The following is a 20,978-nucleotide window of genomic DNA, read 5'->3' on the forward strand; positions in this document are numbered from 1 at the left end:
AGATCAGTAAACATCCCATCAAGCAACACTACTTGGACTCTATAGATTATAAAAAAGCAAGCACATGATGGGGACATATTGGTGAGTTTCCAGGGGCTGACAGGCAATATGAAATGGAGGTGGATTAAGGACCAAGAAGTACAAAATTACTTAAGAACAAATAAATTTTGAAAGATGAGATTGTTCTCCTTCTGTAGTGTTTTAGGCTTTAAAAGGTAATTCATATGACCTGCTAAGTTCTAGTGTTGTTATTGTTACTACAATTTTATATTTGTGTGTGTGTGTGTGTGTGTGTGTGTGTGTGTGTGTGTGTGTGTGTGTGTGCTGGCACATACATGCCACTGTGTTTGTCATTACTATTAACTTTCTTACAGTGCAAACAACATTATGTCAGTGACTTGCCTCTGCTTGCCTTTAATTGGCTGAATTCAAATTTTAGATGTTGTCTTAGCTCCTTCACACTTTATAGTCAAGGTATTTCCAAGTCCCCAAACCTCTCTAGGGCAAAAGGTAGAGCCTGGGGAGTTTTATTTAGGATTTTACTTTCAGAAGAGCCATTAACCAGGACTTCCACTAGGGGGTGAACAAGGAAAGAGGGAGAGGAACTGAGTTGGGTCAAGTCTTCCAGAGAGTTGCTTAAGTTTAACAGCATGGTAACTGGCTGTGAAATAAGTTCTTATCTGTGGTACAGTCAGGGCCTCCTATCCCACGGTCAGGTGTTTATAAAACAAAACAAGAAACACAAAGGGAAGTAGGTAGTGAGGGGAGGGAGGGAGAAGAGAGGAAGGGAGGGGAGGGGAGGGGAGGGGGAGAGGTATGGAGGGGAGGAAAGAGAAGGAGGCATGGGTAACCAGAAATGACTGGGACGATGTGGGGGAAGAATCCAGTTTCCATTGCTTCTTTTCTTTTTCTATTTTTTATTTTGGGGATTATAATATAATTACAATATTTCTCCCTTTCCTTTCCTCCCTCCAAACTGTGGATACCCCGGGCAGGGGGCATAGCTTCTGGCCAGCTACTGTGATTGAGACCAGTTTAGGAAAGGGGTGGAGAGAAAGAGACTAGAAAGGGGAAGAAATGGGGGAGGAGGATGTGTGGCTGGGTTGGAGAAATGAAAGAAAGCAAGCCCTGTTGGTGACACTTGGCACATTCTTCCTGAGTGCAGCACGCCCTCCTTGTGCAAGAGCACAGCGCCCCAGGTGCAGAAGACTGAGGCCCACAGAAGGACTTACAGAGAGACCCAGCAAGCCATGGTGAGCATCCCAGCCTCTAAGAGAACTCTAGATGTTCACATTTTTCCTTGGGGTTGAAGAGGCAGGTGGCAAGGGGCAAGAAACTATCATTTCTGCTTTTAAGAAATATAGAAACAAACAAAACCAATGCCTGCTGTCTCAAGAAAATGGCTCTAGGTTGTTTCTCACTGATTTCTCCCCTTGGTGTTTGCTTTGATGGAATACTGGAAGGGACACAGTTGGGATTAGAGCTTTGTAATAACGCAAAGTGGCTCCCAGAGGAGGATATATATATACATATACATATATACATATATATATATATATATAATTTTTTTCAAGATGTCCAGAAAACCTATGGCTTTGTTGTTTGAGTTACTCAAAATGCATTGCTTCTTACTTGAAAAAAAAACAATGCTTGCCTTTCCTGGTGTCTGGCTATATCATTCATTCATGTATTTGAGGCATGGCTCCATCATGACCCAGTGAGAAAAGCAAATGTGAGCGTCACTAGTTCATTAGACCCCAAGAGCATTAAAAACATGCACACAAAGTAAGATTTGGTTTTGATTTAAAGTGCAACCGGAAAGCAGGTACAAAGAATACCAAGATACAGAAGGACATCACATCGATAATGATCAACAACGCGGGGCTGAAACCTGGAAGGGGAATGAAGTAAAGTCAAACACCAGTGTGTAATGAATCCGATGCCGTCATTTTCAGCCACGGCCCCCAAATAGTTTACCTTGGATGAGGCAGATAGTGGGGCTGATGGGCTTTGTTTGTGATCTGAAGAAACTGTAGGGCACTGTTTCACGGTGGGTGACATAAGTTTGTAGTTCAGAGTTTAAATATCTTGCACTTCATTTACAGGTGTTTCCATGGAGATGTCAGAGTGCTCAGCGGGGCTCCTGGAGCTTCCTGAAGTTGTGGGTCTGGACACTGCTGTGTTGTGGTATGTCATTTGTTGTTAGCTAAGCCTCTATAGGGAGTGACTTCAAATATTCACTGAAAGTTTATAGCTTCAGGGAACACAATCGGGCGGATGGCTCTCAATTCTTATAAGGACTCTCATCCTTCCTCTGACCCTCAGCACTTCTCTGAGTCCCCCCTAATAACCAGCTTAGCATCCCATTCTCTACTGGCCAAATTCTCTACTCAATATCTGTACAATAGTCCTCCACTGGGAAGGAATGAGGTTAATTGACAAACCCCTAACAAGGCAGGTAACACTTATATTACATTTCACTGTCCATTAAGTGTCTGCTGTGCCCAAAATTAACTTCCACAGTCTAGAGCATGGGCTGCCTGAGGGCTTGGGTTTTTGTCTTAGGGCTTTTGTGTCTTTTTTCTGATGTTACATGTTTTATGCTTAAGACTTAGAGACTCTTCATCAATACATATGAACATTTTTAAACCATTGTCTGAGCAAACTTACATTTTCCTCTTCTCTCACCTAGATCTTCAGCTCAGAACAAGTGGACACACCCTATCTTTGTTTCCTAATTTTCTCTTTGCTTTTGAGAGTTTTAGACATGTACAGTAAAATACAGTCATAACTATATGTCATTTCCCCCTTCGACTACCCCATATCTCTCCCAACACCCCTCCCAACTTCCTGTCTGTCTTTCTTCCTTTTGTTTTTGATAACCTACTAAATCCAGTTAGCGCTGCTCGTATGTGCATGGGTGTGGCCCATCCACTGGTGCGTGGGAAACCTACCTGTGGCCACACCTTCGAGAAGAATGGTCCTTCCTCCCCCAGGAACTATTAACTGTCAATCATTCTTCAGTAAGGGGTGGGGCCTGGAGAGCCTCTACTCCATCTACAGTTAATCCCGGTGTAGGTTTTATGCAGCTGCAGACAATCACAGCTGCTGTGAGTTCAAAACGGCATTAACCATGTCATGCCCAGAAGATAGCGTTCCACAGCACTCCTCCCCGTTCTTTGTGTCTCTTCTGCAATGAGCCTTGGCGGTTGAGGGGTTAATATATTTAGGGCCGAGTCTCTTATTCTCAGATCGAACAGCTATGCATCTCTCCACTGACTGCTATTTCAAAAAGAAATTACTGTGACCCAGGTCGAGAGCAGCTTAGGACTATGGACTTAAGCATAAATATTTAGAAGGTATTTTTGATATGTCTTTATAGTGTTCATCTTATGAAGTAAAACCTCAGTGAGCTGGTGGCTATAAAATCTTTTACCTTCCTGTAAAATCATAGCTCACATAGATCATACCATTCTGAGAACAGCCAGTGTCATCAAGGTCATTGTACACAACCATGTGTTTTATTTGGCTGCTTCAAACTCCTCATGCCTGAATCCCCCCAGGTGTTTATTGGACACCATTACTTAAGTATCTGTGTATGTAGAACATGATGAAATCAATTTTGTGTATAACACGTGGTCTATGTATTTGAGGCTTTCTCAGAGCAGCTTCTTCTACAATAAAATACATTTATGTTACAATAAAGTATTTAAAATTATCTCAGTGCTCTTCCTGGCCCTATTTTATTTTACCTAAATGAGAAATTTTCTATGTGTACCATGACAACAGTAATCAATACTGGCCTTTAGGAAGTTATCCTAGGATTAAAAAGGATAGTGTGGATGTTAAAGCTGTATTATGTTATACTTTAATTAATTCTTAGTGACACACATTTCTAAAGTAAGTTTTATACATTACACTTCAAGGAATTTTGAGGGAGGTCTTTCATTAAAATAAATCTACTAAGATATATTGATATGTAATAGTCCTTGAGTGAAAAACCAACTCTATATCTTTATGAAGAGAGAGAGGAAGTCTAGATTCTGACCCAAGGCTGCCAACACCCAATGCTGTGACCCTGAGATGCTTGCCTGCTCTCCTGGGCTCTTGGCCCCTCATCTCTAAGTGACCGGCAGCCCGCACCTGTGCCTGATCCAAGTGATGGGCAGCCCGCGCCTGTGCCTGATCCTAGGACACTCCATGAGTCATCATATTTCTGCTGCTGTTTTTCAGATCTCCTGCCACACCATGGAACTCACTGTTGGACTTACCATTATTCTGAAAGATCCATGAACTGGGAAAATGCTAGAAAGTTCTGCAAGCAAAATTACACAGATTTAGTTGCCATACAAAATAAGAGAGAAATTGAGTATTTGGAAAAGACATTACCCAAAAACCCTACCTACTACTGGATAGGAATCAGGAAAATCGGGAAAATGTGGACATGGGTGGGAACCAACAAAACCCTCACCAAAGAAGCAGAGAACTGGGGTACTGGGGAGCCCAACAACAAGAAGTCTAAGGAGGACTGCGTGGAGATCTATATCAAGAGGGAACGAGACTCTGGGAAGTGGAATGACGATGCCTGCCACAAACGAAAGGCAGCTCTCTGCTACACAGGTGGGCAGTGCGACCACCAGAGTTAGAGTAACAAGACTCATTACCCTGTTCAGTCTAAACTAATCCTAACTGCGTCTTAAGCATAGCACGTCTGGGCAGTCTGTGAGTACAGAACAACTAAACAAAGTTCTATCCGGGTTGTGAGTGTTATGTGGGGAATAGGGCTGGACAGCCCGCGCCTTGGTGACAGACAGGAAGAGGTTGCTGAGAACTGGATGGTTTTTCAAAGCTTTTTCTCTAACACCTCCTCCTAATCATATAGACAATTGCTGTGAATGGATTAATTCTAAAAGCAGGCAAATGTCTCTAGCCAAATGGCTAGTATATCTTATAAATAAAAATTGTAGCATGTGTTAGGCAAACATGTTATGAATACTTAAGCAGATCGTTCCTGTTCATTGTAATAGTGTCAAATGAAAGCTTTTCTTATGTGAAGAAGGGATTATGGATGCAATCACATTAAAATGTCTTTGTGTATGATCTCCTTAAAGCCTCCTGCCAACCAGAATCTTGCAACGGCCATGGAGAATGTGTGGAAACTATCAACAATAACACCTGCATCTGTGACCCAGGGTATTATGGGCCCCAGTGTCAGAATGGTAAGCCTCCTTTGTTTGTTTGTTTGTTTGTTTGTTTGTTTGTTTGTTTCTTCTTGCCAGTAGTCATGAGACCCATAATAGCTTAGCAGCTGGTTGGGACAAAATAGTGCCAGTTGGGACAAATCAATATTAGCAATTCTAAGAAATGGGAAGTTCAGAACAGAAAGCTAAGCTTTCACAATGGTATCTTCCGGTAAAGATTTCCCAAGACAGCATGCAATTTCAATTTACTTTACAAGTGGTTTGAAGTACCACAAGAAACAATGGGTTGAGATTTGTTAAAGCTGAGCGGGTTACAGTAAAAAAATCAGGTGTTGTAGAGCCCTACTGTCAAGGATGTCATAGTCTACTGCGCTTGCAGGATTAAGAACCATGAGGTCAGACAGAAACAATTCCATTTCTCACTAGGAGAGTGAGGTATCTGGAAGGTACTCCTGCTCTTCTATAGACAGATGTGAGAAGGAACAGTAAAAGAAAAACTCACATCTGATACACAGAAGATGCCAGAGTTATTTAATAACAAACCCTACACACTTATTTTGGTTGGGTATTTCTGGAGAATACAGAAGCAAATCATTATAAATTTTGTACTTATGCAATAGATGGTTAATAGAAATTATATATGTTCAGGGTTAAGTTTGAAGGAAAATGAGATAAACAGAAATAAGCTTGTGGCAAGATCCCCTAATAAAATATGTGTCCTTTTTTGCAATGAGTGGCCACTCGGTATCTTATTGCCAGAACTGAGGGCAATTATCCTAGAAACAGCACAACGGACCACTACTAGGATAGCCAAGAAAGAGATGGTTGGGTTATCAGAGTCCTAGGAAGTCACTCAGAGATCCCGTAGGAGAACTGAAAAGCAGAGAATACGCATGTGTGAAGAGAGAGGCTTGGGCTCAGCCAAGTGCTAGGGAAAGGTGCATCAAGTCTTCAGGTTGAGCCTGGCTGAGTTTGATGTGTCTGCTACACACAGTGGAAAATTATAGTAAGAAGAAAAGTAATGTCTTTAAGGAATAAATGACTGAAACTAAACTTAATTTTAGTATTAACCAACTGGACTAGATCTGAGTAATTCACTAATTTCTGAAACTGTGTCTCTTCCCCAGAACGTTACCTCCACCACATCGTTGGTCTGCCCTTTACTTTGCTCCTCTTTAAACATCATGTTTTCTTTCTTACTTCCCAGCATATCCTTTTCTGTCTTTTTTGTTTGTTTTGGTTTGGTTTTTGGTCTTTTGTTTTCAAGATAGGGTTTCTCTGTGTGGCACTGGCTGTCCTAGAACTTCCTCTACAGACCAGGCGGGCATCAAACTCAGAGATTCACCTGCCTCTGGGGTTGAAGGCTTATGCCACCACCAGCTGGCTTCCGATTGTTTTGTTGACTATAGTGGCTTCTCTTGGGTTCTTTCATTTGTACTTATCCAAGCCCATAAACTCTTCGTCTCAGCATCTGTCTTCTCTCTTGTTCTGACTTGGTTTGTTTCTTTCCTCAAATTTTCTGAGTTTTATGGATTTATATATCTATGTAATCTTTGGATTAACAGATGTGGTTTCAGCCATGACCTCTGAATATGCTAAGGATGTTGTCTTGGATGTCTACAGCTCAAGTGTTCCCAGCCAGGTTTTTTCCTTTTTTTTTTTTTTTTTTTGGGGCTGTAACTACACCCCATGGAAATAACACATGAAATGACTCTGGTGTGAAACCCTATCACCTACTCCAACACTTCTGCAAGAGAACACATTGCTAGTTCAATTTCCAAAATTGTATTTCTTTTATGGGGCTGAAGAGATTGGTTAGCTTAGGAGGACTGGCTGCTCTTACAGCAGACCTGAGTTCCATTCCCAGTAACCACATGGTGGCTAGCAGACATCTATAACTCCATAGATGATATAATACCATCTTCTAGCCTCCTGGGGCTCCAGGCACACACATAATACCCACATATACATGAAGGCAAAACACCCATACATGTACAATTCAATGAAGTAATTTTTATTAATTAAAAAAATGGCAATGTCACGCTTGCATACAGTACACAGTGATTATTATATCCACCACCTCTCCCCATCCCACATCTGCCAAGCCAAGCCCATTCTTCCCAGCTAGTTCCCTTGGTAATTACATTTTATAACTTGTCACTTCTCCAGTTTCTCTCCTACCTTTCCCCTCATTGCCTTTCCCCTGTTACTGCTGTGGTCCCTAGATGAGCTCCAGGAGTTTAAATGAGCTCCCTCCAAAGAAGTCACGCATGCAACAGGCAAGCTGACCAATTAAAAATCATCAGAACACACAAGACACAGATGACCATTCACTCTTTAGTTTGTTCCCACCATTTGTCTTGGTCAAGTTTGAGCTCATTAAGTTCCAAAATGATGCTCAACCCATAGTAAATGGTCATTAATGGAATGAAAAGAGTGAGTATTTTTTCCTTTGCTCCTTTCTCTCTAAACACAGCCTGTCCTATCTTTATAGCAATATCAACATTTTGGCAATTTTCTGCGTTCTACAGTTTGTGTTCTGTTGGCTTTGCTTATGACCTTCTCTCTGATTCTGCATATAGACAACACACCTGATTATCTTCGAGGCATAGTTCAGAGACCGTTTCTTCCCAGAATTTTTCTTTGGGCTCCAATAGAGACAAACAATTAATCAGGTAGCAGAAACAACACTCAACTCCATGGGATCCTCATGACTCTTCTCAACTCCGCTTCTCGCTCCATGACAGTGATCCAATGTGCGCCTTTGAAGGCCCCTGAGCTGGGTACCATGGACTGTATTCACCCCTTGGGAGACTTCAGCTTCCAGTCACAGTGTGCTTTCAAGTGTTCTGAGGGAAGCGAGCTACTTGGGAATGCAGAAACAGAGTGTGGAGCATCTGGAAACTGGACATATCTAGAGCCAATCTGTCAAGGTGAGTGACTTTAGAGTGGATCTTTGTCATGACAAGCTTGTGCTTATAGTCTGAGAAAATATAGGGGAGTCTTTCCTAGAAATCTGTTTCTTCTTTTGGGTTGACTTTTACAACTTGGGTTATAGTTTGATGCTTTCCAGGAGTTTTTTTTTCTTACTAAAATGAAATGCAAAACTTCAAACCAAACCAAACCAAACCAAGTCTTTAAAGCCATCTGGCATCTTATAATCTGATTTATAGCAAGCAATACATTGAAATTTTATTCTATTTTTTTCTCATGTCATCACATAAAGCCTTGACGAACCCCACCCAGTTGAATTTTGGTTCCCCTCCTTCAGTGACATCCATTTTATGTGGCACCCAACTTAGCACCAACCAGTTTCCTCCTGGGGACTTCTAGGTCTGTCTTGGTTGTTTCATTTAGTAGGTTCTTAAAGTCATATTTTCTTTGTTTTTCTCCAGTGTTAGCTCTCAGGAGAATAACAACTGTTGCGGAAAACAAAGTTCTGCTCTTGGTTGTTTTCGTTTGAAATAGAGTAGGTTTTCATCCTTTCTTGACTCACAGGGTTTGCCACACATAGATGAAGAAAAAACAACTGGTGAGGTTCATAATTATGAAGTTCTGTATAGGCTTCTTACATCTATATTTCTAGTTCCCTAGTTTAATTCTCTAAAGAAAACCGAAATCCATTGTTGAAGTCATAGAACTGAATTGGTGTAAGTGATGAATTGTATCAGTGTTAAGCCTACTTCAGGTAGTGTGTGTGTGTGTGTGTGTGTGTGTGTGTGTGTGTGTGTGTGCGGGTTGTCTGTCAAAACTGCTTAAAGAGATGTTGCAACACATGAGAAGACTGAAATCTTTTTAATCACTGAGAATGTCCCATGCCAGAGTCTGCCTCTTGAGTCTAAGGCTGTATGGTATGACATTTCCAGCCGTGTTGCATGTTACCATGCTGGGGCCGCCTCTTGGAATGGCTACCCTATGCCACCATGGGCAGTCAATGCCTTGTTGTCTACAATTCTGACCAATTATTACTCAATATCACAAGTCTGAAAGCATTGTCAAAAGTAATTCCTACAAGTTAGAGGTTTTCTAGATTTGTATGGATGGTTTCAATGATTAAGTCTGGACACTATGGTCAAAAATGTGGGATTGGGGGCTGGAGAGAAGGCTCAATGTTTAAGAGCACTCGCTCCTCTCAAGGACCTGGGTTGGTTCACATCACATGACTCATCACCACATGCCATTCCCATTCTAGATAATCCTGCGTAGCACACACATATGTGTAGGTACTCACCCCCACAAAAGTTAAAACCACAATGAAACAAAAAGCTTCAGGATTGGCAATGAGACCGGGAGGGAGACAGGAGAGGCTAAAGGGGGTGGTGCAAATATGACCAGAGTACAATACATATACCATTCCTAAAACTGTCATAATGGAATCCATCATTATGCATGATTAATTGATTAAGAAAGTGAAAATTGCCTTTGGTCCTGACTGCTATATTGTGTTATGTCCTCACGGAAGTGATTCAGTGCATGCCTCTAGCAGCACCGGATCTGGGCACTATGGAATGCAGTCACCCCCTTGCCAACTTCAGTTTTACTTCTGCTTGTACCTTCACCTGCTCAGAAGAAACTGACTTAATTGGGGAGAGAAAAACTGTCTGCAGATCATCCGGCATCTGGTCTAGTCCTAGTCCAATATGTCAAAGTAAGTACTTTTGCTCAGAAATACTGAAGGCTTAAGGTGGAGCTGATCAACTAGCAGAAGGCAGGAAAGAGATAACAAACATTTAAGTCCCATTTCCCTCAATATATGTGGCCTAAAAAAAGAAACATATATGCAGTTGTGTACTATAAAATCCTTGGCTATTCTTAGGCTCTCCTTTCATGATAATTATTTTCTTTTTCAACCTCAACTCCTATTACTTTAAAGTTTAAAACGACAGCCATATTTATGTATGACCCATATCTTCATTCTACCACAAGTTTATTTTTCTGTTAGTCCTTTAAAAATGCCTCCCCTAAGCTCACCAATGACTACCCAACTCCCCCAACAAATAGACAGTTCTCTAGTATCCCATGCTGATGTCTCCCAAATCTGTCTATGTATGAGAAGGACCACATCTTTCTCATCTTTGTGTTTATACCCTGCATAGGAGTACATGAAGAAACATGCTAAAATAATTGTTCTTCACATTAGCGTATGAACTAGCTGCGACCAATGTCTGCCCAATGTATACCATCTGCACAGCATATAGAAGTGATAGGCCCTTAAGAAGCTGTCCAAGATCTCTGGGTGTTTGGAGTAGAGTGGGGGTGGGAGCAGGAATGTGGTAGAGAGAACATTGACCAGAATTTGGCCAGGCTGTAGGCCAGGCTCATCAAATACATTTCCTTTCCAACCGACTTAGTTTTCATTTCCTCATCTTTAACAAACCAACAGTCACCAATATGTAAAAGTAGAGTCCTTCGCCTGGAGGTATCAGAATATAGTTTTTCCCCCCAAATTAGTATTTTACAATAAAAGGCTGTAAACCAACCTGGTTTGTATTTCCAAAGGGATAGGTAGAAATGTCCTTTTAGTTGATTTGGTTGGAAGTGAAGGGCAGTGGTTCAACTGTATCACTTTAGATCATTGCAGACCCTAGGCATATAAACGGTAAGATTTTTGCAAACCTCCTTCAATGTAAGCAGTAGTAGCAGCTTACTTTGATCAACAGGTTACCCAGCTCAGATCACTGATTTCATTTTCCTTTCAGTTATGTAGTAAGATATTTTCTGTGCTCAGAAGTCAACCTTTAAACCAGACCAGCAACAAAACACCATGATGACTACTTCTTAGCTGAGTTTTGAGACACATCCCCAGGAGTTCCATGAGTCACAGATCTGAGAACTGTGGAAGGCTAGAAGCTGGTACAGTTGTATACATATCATGGGCCTTCCCATGCTACTCCTCTCATCCGTTGTATGTGTTATTACTGGGTGATATCAGAAGACCAAAATGCCAACTATCATGAGCTGGACTAAGAAAATAATTCTGTGTCTCATGCCATATTCCTTACTGACTTTTCTTTCAGAGACAAAGAGAAGTTTCTCAAAGATCAAGGAAGGCGACTATAACCCCCTCTTCATTCCAGTAGCTGTCATAGTCACTGCATTCTCAGGGCTGGCATTTATCATTTGGCTGGCAAGGCGGCTAAAAAAAGGTAGGTGTGTTCAATAACATCAAAGTAAAACAATGTTCAAGTGGAAAAAAAAGAGAGAGAGAAAGAAACCCCACAGGAAACAAGGTGCAAAAGATTTAACTGAAGCAGGTGCCAAGTGGCTTCTGTGCTCTGTAGGCATAAGTCCCTAGAGAGACTGGGCTTTATATACACCTTCATTTAAAAGAGCCAGCCAATATTTAACCCCAGGCAAATCTTTTCATGATTGCTTGCTATGAGGAACTTAGCTAGACGAGACACTGTAATGACTCTTTGGTCCTATTTCTGTGTGAAGGGGTCTGCATTGCCACTGTCTTCCAGGAGCCTGCACAACTTTGATCTGAACACGACAATAGCATTAGGAAGAGAATCTACGATCATTGAAGATTTTCAAACATCTGATTTCTTTAAGAGTCACATAACTTTCTGGGCATTGATATGTGGAAGTTACATTGCCCTTGGGAGAAATCCTTGTGGATTCTCTCTGAAATCTATTCACTTAGGTCACCACAGTATTCTAGTATATTCTGTGTGTACACGTATACATGTTTATACATATATGTGTTTATAAGTATATACATAAGCATATATAGTATACATAAATACACAAATATATTGTACTAGGTTACAGTGGAGGATATATACATCCCAGATATATATATATACATATATACATTTATATATAAAGGGAGACATAGACATAGACACACACATACACATATACAGACAAATACATATCAGAAACTTGGGGGGAAAAGAGGGGGGGAAAGTAGAGCTTTCTCAAAATCATACTCTCTGTCACGCAGGAAGTAATAAACACCACATGAGAATAGAACATTCTCTTTTTGTCCCCTTCCTCCTTTCTGAATATGCCTTTGCCTTCAGGCGAGATCAACGTATCGGTCACAGGCCCCACTGTCTGCTGCAGTTTTGGGGCGTGCACTGCCACATTGGTCCACGCTAATCTAGCAGCTCTATTCAAAACTGTAAAATTCATATTCCCTGGCAGCTTTAAAGATCCCCTATATTAAGGTCAGGTACTAAAAATAACCTTTCTAACTCTCTGTGCTACTTCCTGTGGTATAAACTGATGGCCACTTAGATTTCCCTTCCATCAGATTCACTAGTGTGCGTTCTGTCACCCAACCCCCACACACTGGCAATTGAAGGAAAACCATCTACCCCCATGATCTTCTGTCCAAATTTAAAAATAAGAGATAAGTGATTCATTTTCTACCAATCCATAAGACAACAGAGGATGCACTATCTGTGTGCAAAAACACCACTGACTATAACATATTAGCACTGAACAGTTCAAACATCTCTTCTGTTGATAGAAATTCCACGGACCTTGGATACTGCCACCACACAGGACTATACTAAGTATTGCCTACAGCACCAGAACAAAACCAAGAATGACATTTCCCTTCACCACTGATTAGTCCTTTCATCGAGACTCCAAAACCTCATTCCAACTGTCTTGCTGCCTTGAGTGGGGCAAGGCAGTCATTACACATGATCCCTGAGTAAGGTGGCTCAGTAACTTTAAGGATTATAAGTCCTATCAGTGAGGAGTATAACGATCTCCAGATTTCATCCGTTTTGTAGGCAGTTGTGGCCACAAAGGAACTTAATCAAAGTCACCCATATTTGGTGGGTGCTGGCTGGCTTAGGCTATGCTATGAGCAGACTGAAAAAAAAAAAAAAGCAGGTTGTTTTTAAAGTCTTCACTTTGGAGTCAGTCATTTCTGTACAAGATCTCAAACTGATAATGAGAAAATGGCATGCCCCTGCTGTGGGAATCAGAGTGGGGCAAACAGGAAACAGATAACGGGTACTGGGGCTAGTGACAGTTATGCCAGAGATCATTAACTCTGGAGGGAAAACTTGGGGTAACTAGGCTGTGTTCAATAATCTTCAATTGTAAAACATCCACTCATCTCTCAGGCTTGCAAGCAAATGGCTTTGTCCTCCAAACATTTTAGCCATAATTTTGGCTCTTTACAACATGAATAATATCCTTTTTGTCCTATAGAGACACTGGACTAGGTTCCCAAGATAAACCTATAGATATTAAATGGGCACATTGAGCAGAATCATAGTGAAAATAATAGTTCTATATGTATACAGTATTACATACATATTATAGTTTTATTGGGTTCATCAGACTAGAAAGGAGACACGTGACAATTCACCACCAATGGGGTGATGATGCTTTCTTCTCTCAGATGGATGCTATGACCTGGTGCAAGGGCTGCCTGTATCCTAATGGTCTTGGCTTCGGGCTTCCTTTTAACTCTTCTCTTGGGTCCACAAACAAGTACCCTGGCTGTGGGCTCAGGTAGGAACCCTTGGCACTCCTAGCTTTTCTCATTCTCTAAGGCAATGACATTTCTAGGCCAAGTTCTAAAATCTCTCATTAGCTGAAGGCAGAAGTGGCTCCTCCCTCTGGACTAGCACCCCTAGAAAAGCTCTTGCCTCCCAGGTTATACAACAATGTTCGTCTCAGCTGGAAGAAATTTCAGCTGACCCAACACACAGGGTTAGTCCAGGACATGAACCTGAATGCATTCTCTTTTAGTTCTCTAGTCTTCAAAAAGACACTTTCTCAGTAGGACAAGAAACTCCCTTAGTAGGACACGAAACTTCCTCAGTAGGATCCAATTTTTGTTTATCTATTGTCATTGTCCCTAAAAGGATTATATATATATATATATATATATATATATAATATTATATGTATAGTGTGTGTGTTAAGCAAGAAATCTCAGAAAAGGTGTTTTATATGTATATATATATATGTGTGTGTGTGTGTGTGTGTGTGTATGTGTGTGTGTGTCTGTATGTGTATGTATACACATGCATTTATTGATGAAGATGAACAAATGGACTCAAACTTGATTTTACCTGATCCATATATTTGGTCCATATCATCTACAAGCTAAATTTTGAAAGACTAACTTTTTAGAACTTTAAAATATCAAATGCACAATTGAGTACTGTCTATTACATGTCAGGCACTGGCCTAAACATTTTAAATCCCTTTTCTTTTACCCAACAATGAATTTAACATCTGTGTGGGACAATTCTAGACTAGCAGCTTACAGTCACTGAAACCCACGCAAGCCACCCCCCTCAAAGGATTCTCCTTTCTCAGAAGGCTTTTCTTTCTGTTTCTTTTTCTTTTGTTTCCTACAGGCCTCATTTCTTCACACCACTAACTAAGCAATATTTACATTCTTTTCTATTAAAAAAGAATGTGATTCAGTTCACAAAACGTACTTTGTATAGTCAACTAGCATTACCTAGAGTAAGGAGGAAAGTCCCCACTAAGTAAGCACAACTAAGTTGGAGCCAAGGTCCACCTTAGGACATAGAAAGGTGGGTTACCGAGTCCTGTGCACTTGGTGGAAGTGACTTTCACATCTAGCTTCATGCAGCATGTCAAAGGGGGAAACAGATGTATTTACGACACACGAATTGTATATATGATTCCATAAAATGGATGAAAATATGCTGCTCAAAGTAGGCTGCACGATTCCACTAATTCCTACTAATAAAACCGAAGCAAACCTCTCAGGACTCACAAGAGAGGAGCTGAGAGACGTTGAAGTCAGGGAGGGGCTGGTGAGAGGATAAGATGTGCTTGGGACACTGGGCCTGACCAGTAGGGAATTCAGTCAAGGCTCCGGCCTCATGAGCAGCACATCAGGTGGAGCGGAGTCCCATGAAGCAGGCGCATCATGCCTGTTGTGCTACAGGCATGAACGTTTACTGCTACCCCAGATTACTTAGTCACGGATGGGTACCCACTTATCAAATGCACAATGTACTCCCAAAGACAGTTATGGAGGTGGGCATATTTACTTAAAAAATTGAAATTGCTTACTTTTTGATGATACATTTTTTAAAAATTCTCTTTTCTTTGTTTAGGCAAGAAATCGCAGGAAAGGTAAGTTTTCCAATAAAGAATTTCCACATCTGTTTGTCTTATTTCTATTTTGCTTAGGGTGCTTCCTGTTATAGATAGAACACCAACCCAGTAGTAGTTATTTACCTAGGGGTCTCATACAAATGGCATTTCCAAATAAGGTAATTGAGTGCTGGCCTCCATTAAAATCTTTGTGATTTTGATGCTAGAGGACAGAAACAGATGGATATACAACTATGCCTATTAAGAAAGGAGATTTCATATGATGGGAATGTTTCCTGGTAGTCTCTGAATTTTCCTTGAGGGTTAGAAGCATGCTGTTATGTTTCTTCTTAGCTTACGGGGCCAACATCTAACAATCGAGAAACATTCAATTCAGCAAGCGTTTCCAACAACTAACTTAACTGTGAAAGTAAGCCGTCCAGGTGCAGGCCATCAGTCTTAACACAGAAGGGCGAAGTGAATGACTTCTGCTCTAATAAGTGTTGACTTTCAGATATGAGAAAGGGCAGTGGAGCATGGAACCTAATCACCACTTCTCTAAAGAAGTATTTGCCCCAGTTGATCTCAACACTGCAATTCTTCCAGTAGAGTAATAACGTAGAGACAAGATGCAGACACATGGAAGTGCCTGGCCAATCTGGCAGAAATGAAGAAAGGGAGGAGGAAGAGAGGTGGCCAGAAGGACAGATGGAGAAGGATGAAGAGAGGTAGCCAGAGAGACAGACGGAGGAGGATGAAGAAGAGCTGAGGGTGACAAGAGTGGGAATCATCTCAAATGCATACAGAACACCCTCAGATTTCCATGGGGTCCATTAAGGACATCAGTGGGAAGGCTGTTTAGATAAAGACATGGGTCAGCTGGGGTAGGGGGAAGGAATCATTTAGGACAATCAGCTGGAGGCAGAACATGTTCTGCTCTCTTGAGGATTTGCCACGAAGAGGGGGACAGTGTTGGGGTTGGGAACGCGGGGTCAGTAGAGCCTTTTTACTGTTTTTATTACTGTAATTGTGTAGATGGGGTCCAAGTAAGAAAAGGGTCTATCTCTGTAGAAGGAAACCCACAGGATGTAAAGATTTCTTTTGTGCTCTCTCCTGCTGAGTGAAAGTTCCTTTTGCATATTCTACCCAGAGCAGTGATCTGGCCACAGAAAAACCTGCTTTGATTGCTACCGCACGGAAGCGGTTCATTTCATTTCGAGGATGGGGTGGCCAGCCAGAGATGCTAGTCAAGAATAATTAGCATAAAATTGCCTATTAAATTTAAGTCTGTTGACTTTTTTTGAGTAATTGACAACTACTCAATCATTGTTTAGTGAACATTTTTGTCTTAGAACAATGCTAAGCTTAACTGAGACACTCAGAGCATTAAATTCTTGACTCTGACCTCAGGGAAGCTCTTATCTAATTGCGGAATGAAGACAGAAATAATCTAGAAGTGCAAAATGATGAGTGGCAGAAACAGTAATGGCTGGTGGATTTTGTGCCGATGAAAAGGAAAATCATTGTGAGAAAGGCAGAATGTGGGAGAAAAAAAATTCAGAATAGGAAAATAACTCAGTGGCATGAGAAGATGTATCTCAAAGCAAATTCGGGCCAGGAGTACTTTCCTAGAGGCCCGGTTTACTGAGGGTCTGTGCAATGGAGGTTGAAAGGAAGGTGGTCTTCCTCATGCCAGCAGCGTCTTGAGCACTTCACCACCAGGTGTTCTAGAACAGAGACGCTGATTGGCTACCTGGAGTTAATCTCACTGATTAACTAAGGTGATCTCAAATCCTAAAATTTTAGGCTCGAAAGATGGAGGACATCACATTAAAACTGTCTTCGTACTTAGGTAAATGAACTTACCCACAGGCCTTGTGACAGTGACAGCGACGGTAATAGATAAAAGAAAAAAAAAAAAAAACCCAAACTTTTATCAAGTACACATCCCACGTCGCATACTGTTCTGAGTGCTTTGAGTCTTCAATGGTTAAATGTTGTCTGTAAGCCTGTATAAGAAGGGATCGTTGCTCTCCCTAATAACAGCAAAGAAACAGAAGGAGAAACAACAATGGCTCAAGGGAAGTGGCTGGGTAAAGGGGAAAGCTGAGATCTGTAACACTTGCCTCCAGAGACAGCATCCCTTTAACTCTCATGCTTCTAGATACCAGACTCCCAGGTTTATTTCCATGTTAGGGGTTTTACTCCCAGAGCCCCTCCTCTTCCAGTAAAATGATTTATTTTCACACTAACCTGTGGTGTGATGGCGCTGAGGAAGGGTGTGGTAGAAGAAATAGGGTGTGTCTCTAGAACAAGCCAGAGGGTGGGGTAGGGGGGGGATGAACACTACCTCACTAAACGATAAATGACTTTTTTTTTTCTAACTTAAGTTGATTCTCACAGGTCTTTGTTCTTGTTCCTATTAGTTTTTGGCTGATGAATGAATGACTCCTTGGGCATTTGTGGTTTTGATTCTTGCTGGTTATTTTGACTCTTCTGCAAACTGGTTCTGTTTGTCACCTCGCTTGGTTTCTGGTTTCTGGTTTCTAAATTCTACCTGGGTAGAAGCTACACCCACGATACACAGGATACAGTGCCAACCTCAGAGGAGGGTATGTGCAAGATTCTGCCCTCAGAAACGTTTTTATTTCTACGCTGGCAAGCAAGTTTGCAGCTGCCCCGGCGGTTTACCCCGACAGTTCAGAATGAGACCAGAGCCTCCTAATCTGGTTCTCCTTTTGAAAGGTGTAAAGGCACAGAAATATGCTTGTCCTCCACCCTTTCCAGGAATGGCATGGGTGTGACACAGAACACACCGGCACCTATTTCACGAATCTAAATTCATCCTCATCTCTCTAAATCATATTGCACCGGGACCTGGCATTTATAACTAATACCGCTCTTCTCCTGAGTTTTTATTTTCTCTGGTTTCACCCTTTATCTCCCTCTTCCCCACCTCGCCAATGTAAAATCCCCATGCAGTAACCTCCAAATGTTCCGCACGGTAGTTTGCAGTATTGCAGAACTATGACCAGATGTGGACCAGCACTTCCTAGAGAATCAGGACTTCAGGCTGAATCAGTGTTTACATTTAAAATGCTTATTTGGAGAGAGGGCTGGAGAGCTGGCTCAGCAGATGAGGGTGTGTACTGCTCCTGAGGAGAGCTCAAGCACTGAGTGCCTCACAACTGCCTGTAACTCTGGCTCCAGGAAATTTGATGCCCTCTTGAAGCCTACGTAGGCAACTTCAGTCCTGTGCATGCTCGTGTGTGTACACACACACACACACACACACACACACACACACACACACACACACACACACATACACGATGAAAACCAAAGTAAATCTTTAAAGCGTTAACTCGGGGATGGTTATACATGACTGCATAAAATGTTGCTGCAGTCTCTTCCGTGTCTCCAACTGGAAGCCTTTGCTTCCTCTCTTCAGCTCCGTTGCTAGCACTTCAACGTTTGTGATGTCTTTGCCTCTGTTGCCTAGAGAATGTTCATCTGTATTTTTTTTAAAAAGCCTCTTAGTTTAATTTTATCACCTGTTGCTTCTCTTTCAGGATGGATGATCCTTACTGATTGATCCTTTGTGAGAGGGAAGTCATAAGGTACTAACAACAGCCACCAAAAACCATTGGAAGACAACTTCAACGCCTCCTGTGAAGATTTTGCACACGGGCGTCTCCCACGTTAGAGATGCATCTGAGAGGATTTCAACACGACCAACAGCTCCTCCTAATCTCCTCTCACTCACTCATCCTATAAATCTATTCCATAACTTGTGCTTATACAGATCGGTATTTTATCATCTTTCCTGTGAAGGAACAAATAAGACAATTGAGCAAAAGAGTTACTGTAGGATATAAAGACAGCTGCTTTTACTCTTCCCCAACTCTAGTTTCCTCTTTCAGTGCCAAAGCTAACGCCAAACACAGTGAAAATGTGATACACGTGTACTTGACAACTCAGATTTCCTTGCAAAGTAGTACTTACCCTGTGATAACATTGACAAAAACCTTTGCTTTCCACCTCCAAAGAACAGTGCTCTCTTCAAGCTGGAAAAGTCCTACTTTCTCTGTACGCCCACCATCTGTGAGCGACCGCCACTGTAGCTGTTCACATTAACCTTTCCCTCACACCCAAATTCCACACACCACACCGATGATGATGGCCACCAAACATCGAAGAAGAGAAAATCTCCTGCATTGAGTTTTAGTTTTGAGTTTGCCCTTCTCTTTATTAGATCTCTTTAGGTTTCTTGAAGTCAGTGGTCTGATGATGATTATTAATAGGTAATGATAACGTGACCTGCTGTCTTGGAGCTGCTGTTATGAAGACAACTTAAAAACAGGTAGAGAGATTCCTGGGCTCAAGCTGGAATGGCACCCTTCCCTTTTCCTTACATCTCCTACAGACACCTAAATTCTATCCTTCAAGATTCAGGACAGCTGTCTCCAACCCTTCACTTCTTTTATACCTAGCTCCTAACTCATCCACCCTGTAAGCTATCTCATTTTCTGGCTTCACTCTGCAAGATCTTTAACACGATGCATTTAAATACAGCCTGATTTTTTTAAAAATGTTGCTTAGTCTGTTTGTACACCAGAATATAGGTTGGTTTTTTCTAAAAGAAATTGTACATTTTTTGAAGGGAGAGACGGTGTCAGGTCTGTGGAGTTCCTAGTTTGTTAATTGATGTCTTGCCACAGTCAGTGAATGAAGAAGCTGTGTGAGGAGATTTCTGAGAGCTTGTGAGAAAACACCAAGCAAACAAGACAAGAATCCTGTAGCCTCTGCTCCTCCGTAACAGGAAATGGGGCTTTTGTGCCCTTCCAAGGGGTAAATGGAGTGGGTTTACTTCAGATTACCCATCAGTTACCAATATTATTCAGATGGTGTTTCCAAGCACAGGTTATCCTCATGACTGTAGATGGCTTGAACTAATATGACCTTGCCCTCAGGACTGGACCAGCTGAAACCCATGTGACTTTGCCTAAACTCGTGTGACTTTGCCTAAACTCGTGTGACCTTGCCTAAACTCATGTGACCTTGTCCTCAGGGTAGTATACAGCTGGAACTCATGAACTTTGCTTATGCAACTTTGCCTAACTCTCAGAATAGAACATTTCTGGTGCCCTGAATAAAGATGGCTACTACACAAGACTTTAGTCTATCTCATTTTTAGGCTCCACCCTCCCAGGTTCACATTACCGACTGGAGCAGTAACGATAAATGATTAAAATACATCTGAATAAATTAGAAAAGATATACAGCCAATGACAAGTATTCAGCAAACTTCAGTGCCTGAATTCCTGTGGAGGGACAGGACATGGTTAGAAATCATCTGGGAGTGAATGTGGTGGCGCAAATCTTCAATCCTTGCATTTGAGAGACAAACAGAGCTCTGGGAGTTCAAGGCCAACCTGGTCTACATAGTCAGTTCCAGGCCAGCCAGGGCTACACAGTGAGACCAAAACAAACGAATGGTGAGACTTAAATAAATGAGAACGAGAGAGGAAGGAAGGGAGGGAGGGAGGGAGAGAAAGAGAGAGAGAGAGAGAGAGAGAGAGAGAGAGAGAGAGAGATTGGTTGGAAATATTTTTCTGTTTCATGGCCAATGCTGCTTTTATGCACATTTTACATCTTGTACGAGTATTTTTTTTTAAATGAGGATCACGTTGTTCTTTCTTACACTTCAGATTCTACTGC

The 20,978-nt window shown here is 41.6% G+C and overlaps 1 protein-coding gene across 1 annotated transcript; it reads left to right on the forward strand.

Moving 5' to 3' along the window:
- The first annotated feature begins 1,152 nt into the window (after window positions 1-1,152).
- On the forward strand, window positions 1,153-20,437 carry Sell (selectin L). Its single transcript, XM_032915120.1, has 9 exons — window positions 1,153-1,253; window positions 2,106-2,187; window positions 4,234-4,620; window positions 5,112-5,219; window positions 7,949-8,134; window positions 9,664-9,849; window positions 11,219-11,347; window positions 15,278-15,296; window positions 18,830-20,437. The coding sequence occupies exons 1-9, from the start codon at window positions 1,251-1,253 to the stop codon at window positions 18,846-18,848; spliced, it is 1,119 nt and encodes a 372-aa protein (XP_032771011.1). The 5' UTR covers window positions 1,153-1,250; the 3' UTR covers window positions 18,849-20,437.
- The last annotated feature ends 541 nt before the right edge of the window (window positions 20,438-20,978 follow it).

Source organism: Rattus rattus, chromosome 10 (genome assembly GCF_011064425.1).
Source record: "Rattus rattus isolate New Zealand chromosome 10, Rrattus_CSIRO_v1, whole genome shotgun sequence".
NCBI classification, from domain to species: domain Eukaryota; kingdom Metazoa; phylum Chordata; class Mammalia; order Rodentia; family Muridae; genus Rattus; species Rattus rattus.